The sequence below is a fragment of the Cebus imitator genome, unplaced genomic scaffold, assembly GCF_001604975.1.
Source record: "Cebus imitator isolate Cc_AM_T3 unplaced genomic scaffold, Cebus_imitator-1.0 Scaffold102, whole genome shotgun sequence".
Taxonomy (NCBI): domain Eukaryota; kingdom Metazoa; phylum Chordata; class Mammalia; order Primates; family Cebidae; genus Cebus; species Cebus imitator.
In genome coordinates, this window is record NW_016107417.1 from 60,863 (window position 1) to 66,464 (window position 5,602).

The window sequence follows — 5,602 nt, forward strand, 5'->3', positions numbered from 1 at the left end:
TGTGTGTGTGTGTGTGTGTGTTGTGTGGTGTGAAATGGGGTACTGTGACTGCAAGCAAAGAGACCCCAGAAGTCCAGGAAAGAATCTATGAGGCCTGTAAACTAAGAGGCGTGGGTGAGGACTAGATTTGGGGTGCAGGAAAGGGAGACATGGCGAGGGTCAGGACGCCTCCGCGTCTCCGGCTGGTCGGCCTGGGTGGACTGTGCCGTCTACAAGGCCAGGCAAAAGAAAATTCATTCCTATTTCCAAAGACCCCGCGCTCGGCGCTACATTTGTGGAGGAATCACAGGTCGTCTCATGTCACTGCTGTGCCCTCAGCCACGGCCACACTGCGTTCAGCAGGAGCTGGTGCAAAACACTGTTTCTGTGGCATTTTCTAGCTGACCCTAGAAACCAAAGGCACACCGGTGAGTATGTTGACAAACAGCTCATCCAGCCACAGCTGAACGGGGACGTAAACTTGGTGGCGAAAACGGGTTTGTTTTCTGATTAGGGTTCCAACTTTCCTGACAAATAGATTTTCAGTATTCCAAAGCAACATGGGTCCATGTTCTTGCTGCCACTTCCTCCTGTTTTGGGCACATAGCACACAAAGATGAGGTGCCCTGTGGGCGGCAGAGCTCAGGGTTGCCAAGGGCTGAGATCAGCCGGCCCCCTGGCAGGTCAGGCCGCTCCGGGGCAGGGAGAGGATGCGAGGGCCGTGCAGAGGGACCATCGGGTCCTGCGGGGAACCGCCCGGTCGGCCCGCACACGGCATTAGGGGGCTCTGTCATCCCCGTGTCTGTTTCTTTTCTTTTAAGATGGAAGTCTCGCTCTGTTACCCAGGCTGGAGTGCAGTGGTGCTATCTTGGCTCACTGCAATCTCTGCCTCCCGGGTTCAAGCAATTCTCCTGCCTCAGCCTCCTGAATAGCTGTGATTGCAGGTGCCCACTACCATGCCCAGCTAATTTTTGTATTTTTAGTACAGACAGGGTTTCACCATGTTGGTCAGCTGGTCTTGAACTCCTGACCTCGTGATCCCCCCGCCTCGGCCTCCCAAAGTGCTGGGATTACATGTGTGAGCCACTTCACCCAGCCCCCCGTGTGTTTCTTAAAGCCCGACTTGGGGGTCCTCCGAGTGACCCCGACGAACAAGCGTCTGCAGGAGGTGGAAGCTGTGTCAGACTCTGGGGCTGAGAACTAAGGCGGCTTTCCCTGGCAGTTAAGAGCACCACGCTCCCCAATAGCTGCTCCGGGGTCAAGGGGCTGGGACAGGCCCTGTGGGCTGTTCACCTTCTTCAGCGGGCAGAAGGCAGTACTGGGAGGTTTCTAAGGTGGATGGCGAGGGGTGGAGGGGAAGGTGGGTTAGAGGAGGGAGCCAAGGTCCCCTCTCTTCCCTGCCTTTAGAGGCAAGCCTGGAGGCACTGCTGCACAGACAGAGGAAGTAGAGGCCTGGGGCGGGGGTGGACACGGGAGGCGTCAGCCTGCAGCATCCCATCTAGGGCTGGGGCTCACTTCAGGCAGCAGGGGCCACAGCTGACATGGGTGACGCCAACAGGACAGGGAGAGGGAGGGGGAGGAGGCGCAGGCTTGGACAGGCCCGAGGGCCACCTGAACCTGGTTTTGAGGAGAGCCTGTCTGGGTTACCCTCAGGCTGTCTGGGAATTCCCTTGGGGAGCTTGGAGAAAGGGAAGAGGGAGACAGAACTTGGGGTCCACAAAGGTGTTCTGCAAGCCGAGGAGTTGCATGTTTGGGGATACCCGGGGCCTGCGGAGAGGCTCAGAACAGGGTCTTTAAGGTCTGCAAGGCAGGAAAGCCCAGGAGAGCTTGAGCAAAGGCCAGAGTGGAGATCTCGGCTCGGACAGGGTGGCAGAGCTGGGGCAGGAGAAGCTTCTGGAAAGAATGGTGCACAGATCAAGTGTGCAGAACAAGGGAGACGGGTGGTGAGGTCAAGAGGGACGCTGGAGGGTCTGCCCAGCCGCGGGAGGAGGGGCAGGTGCCAGGGTATAAAGCAAGGGGCAGGTGGGGCCGGGAGTGCGGGAGGCCATGCTCTCAGTCACTTACGTGGGCCCAGCAGGTAGCCCGCGCTGTTCAGGGTCCAGCCTCGTTTTTCCTTGGCCTTGAGCGGGAGAGAAGGGGGTCAGATGCCAGGGCCGTGCCTGGAGCCGCTACTGAATGGGTGCCCCCAGGCTTTCCCGGCAGGACATAGGACTTAGAACAATGCAGGTCCTTTCGGAAGCCTCGCGAAATTCCGGGTTCACCCCTAAGTAGGCTCTATTTGACATGAACATGGGGCCACTTGATTTACAAACTACTTCACTTCTGGTCTGGAGCCTGTGCGCGCTCAGCGCGATGCACCTGCTCTAAGTGAGGCTGAGGCCAGTGGCTCCTCGCCCTCTGTTCTAACGGAGCGCTGCGGAACGGACGAGCCTCTCGCTTTCCCGAGGCGCTGACCCAGAGCGCGGCGCTCTCCCGGTGGCCTGGTTCTAGCCTGGGGCTGCTGATGCGCTCGGAGAAGCACGCGGGGGATTCCCAGGGAGCCCCGGACCCTTCCCGAGAAGCCCGCCGCCAGAACAGCGCCCGCACGAGCCTTTTCACCCCCGTCCCTGCGGGCGCCCTGCCACCACCTCCAGGAAGCCCTCCGCGCCCGCCCCGCACTTACCGGCGACCAGAGCCCCGCGGAGGCAGAAAGGGCGGCGGCGAGGAGGAGGGAGGCGAGCAGGAGGGCGCTGCCTCGGGCCATCTGGAAGGGAAGGGCAGCGCGGGCGGGTGGGACCACGGCGCCCTGGTCTGCGCCCGAGGCGTGGGTGCCGGGGGCTGTGAGGCAGAGCAGCAGCGGCTGCCGGGCCGGGGCCCCTGCGGGATCCTCCCGGGCGGAGGACAGCCGAGGGGAGGCCTCCCAGGGCGCGAGTACCTTGAGCTGCAGCTGCGCCCGGGGCCGGGCGTCGGGGTCCGGGGCGGCGGGTCCGGACGGCTGGCGATCTCTGGCGGCTCCGGGGCGCTCACTGCATGGCAGGGCCGGCAGCGGGGGCGGGAGGCGCGGGGGGTCCCTCGTCGTGTCCGCGGCTCCGAGTGGCCACCGGCACCGCCGCCGCTGCTATTTATGCGGCTCGCCCCGGAGCCGCCTGGAGCCGCGTCACGGACTCAGCACCCGTACCCCCGCCCACGCCGAGCCCCGGCGAGGGGCGGGAGTGACCGGAGCTCGGGTCCTCTGGGCCATCACAGGCAGGGACGGCGGAGAAGGCCCCTCACCCCGCGGGAGACTTCCCCAAATCCGCGAAGAGGCGCCTCGAAAGACAGAGTCCCCCTCACCCCGCGGGAGAGACGCCCAAATCAGCAGAGAGAGAGCCCCTCTCACCCTATTTGAGATAGGATTTGGAGGGATTCCCCCAAATCCGCGGAGAGACCCCCCTAACGCGGCGGGAAAGACCCCAACCCCATAACAGAGCCCCATCGTCCCGCGGGAGAGTCCCCAGACCCAGGGCCCAGCTCGTCGCTGCGGAGGAGCGCGCTGTCCCCACTGCTCCGCCCGGGGTCCCAGCCCCAGAGCGAGCCTGACCCCCAACAACGCCCCGCACCCAGGTCCGCGGCACTGCAGACCCGAGAGGGCTGAGGGCAGGGACGGCCCCTCATCCAAGCCAGCCCCAGTCAGGAGGTCCTGGGGCACCCGGGGCGGAGCGGGGCGGGGGCGGACCACCTGGTCCTGTGCCCTGGCCAGCTTGTGCTGGGGCTGGAGCGAAGATTCAGGCCTCGGGAGCCGTGGATGGCCCAGAGCGCAGGCGTTCCCCGGCTCCCTGTGCCCGGCCACCTCCCTCCTGTTTTGCTAAAAGGGCGCTGTGGGTCCCGGGGCGGCTTGGCCATCCCAGCGTGGGAGCTGTGGGATGGTCCTGCGCCCACGGCCACCAGCTCAGAAGCTCGGCCTCTTGGCGCCTCCCCGGCTCCCTGGTCCAGTTGCAAGAGGGAACTTCGAGCAGGTGCAGGCAGTGGGCCACGGGCTGTGTCCAGAGGGAGACCAGCCCAGTCTCCCAGAGGCCGCCAAGGGTGGGTGGTGGGCAGAGCAGCAGCAAGAGGCTGTCCTTGTGCCCAAGGCAGAGAAATCCCACGGGAACAAGGCCTTCGTTGGCTTCTCCACGAACCCTTCCGGAGCTCAGGCCAAGCTCAAGAACAGCCCAGCAAAGGACCCAGGCCTTCAAGTCGTTTAAGTGTAGCACTTCCAGGCCTCCGAAGAGCACGGGGTCATCTGCCAAAAACTCGCCTGACCTCCCCTCCCACCAGCCAGACACCACCCAGGTCCTCAGCAGCACCAGCCGGGCTGGGATCTCCCCACCCTCTGGGCTCCGTCTGGGACGGGCTGATGTCGGCGGACCTGGGGGCCACAGGGTACAGGACGAGTGATGATCACGGTGGTGCCATCTGAACATGTCTCCTACACTTTGGTCTTGGGAACCTTTGCACAGACAGCTGGGGGCCGCCCCCAGGAGAGATCCGTCAGCCTCCAGGTGGCTGGGGAAGGACAACGGGTTTTCGAGAGCTCTGGGGAAGGCCGGGGGTGCTGGAGAAGGTGCAGGGCCACAGCCTGGGCGCTGAGTGTCTGCTGTGGTTTATGGGAGAAGAGGAGGCCGGGCTTGGGGAGGGGGTTCTTAGGAACAGACTCCTGGCTCGACAGTGATGAGGGGTGGGGTGTTCCAAGGACAGGGTTTGACTTCTGGTCATCCCTATTTCTTGCAGCCTGGGGAGAGAGGAGAGTCAGGCGCAGGGGGTTCTAACCAGGACTCACAGGCTGAAGTGATTTCCTGCTGGGGTTGGGGAAGTGGGAGAGAGTGAGTGGCTACGGGGGTCTGGGCCAGTTGCGGGCAGAAGGGCAGCTGACAGGCAGAGGAGCAGAGGGCAGGTTCCTGTGACCCTGCAGAGAAGTGACAATGACATCCTCTCACGCCCCGTGTCCTTGTGTCTAGATGACATCAGGCAGTGGGCAGGGCTGGGCTCAGGGGCGCCTCTGGCTACCTGAGAAATACTGACCCCCGGCGGCACTTAGAGCCAGAACTCGTGCTTTCCCGCTGAGGACAAATCCACGCCAGGGCACGTCTTCGTCCATTTCAGCCTCTCCTTTCTTCCCGATTCAGCCCCTCTCCCATCCTGCCAGAGCTTGACTATACATATTTTCTCTATTTACTGTCACAGAGCTTCTTAGTCTGTTTAAAGGAGGGGAAACTCTAAACGTAAATCCTTGAGATGGATTCAAAAAGACAGAGTGCACCCGTATGTGGTGGGCTGGCATTTGAGGCTCGGTCCACTGCCGCTGTCTTCATTTGGGCCTATGGACTCGTTCTGTTTCCCTTTTTGCTTTCAAAGAAACTTCAGGCGGGGTGTGGTGGCTCATGCCTATAGTGCCAGCACTTTGGGAGGCCAGGGTGAGTGGATGGATCACTTGAGCCCAGGAGTTCAAGACCAGTCGGGGCAACATAGCAAGACCTCATCTCTACCAAAAATAAATAAATATCAAAAAAAAAAAGTCAGCCGGGCATGGTGGCATGCGCCTGTAGTCCCAACTACTCAGCTTAGGAGGCTGAAGTGGGAGGATCACCTGAGCCCAGAGGTGGAGACTGCAGTGAGCCATGATCAA

At 62.2% G+C, this 5,602-nt stretch overlaps 1 protein-coding gene across 1 annotated transcript in view; it reads right to left on the reverse strand.

Annotated features, from left to right (window-relative positions):
- GAL (galanin and GMAP prepropeptide) overlaps positions 1-3,038 on the reverse strand; it is a 7,032-nt gene extending 3,994 nt beyond the window's left edge. Inside the window, exons 1-3 of the mRNA XM_017537326.2 lie at positions 2,894-3,038; positions 2,642-2,722; positions 2,044-2,098 (exon numbers count right to left, since the gene is read on the reverse strand). Coding sequence (XP_017392815.1) covers positions 2,044-2,098; positions 2,642-2,722 — 136 coding nt within the window. The 5' untranslated portion in view covers positions 2,894-3,038. The remainder of the gene's footprint in view (positions 1-2,043; positions 2,099-2,641; positions 2,723-2,893) is intronic.
- Positions 3,039-5,602: the final 2,564 nt, after the last annotated feature.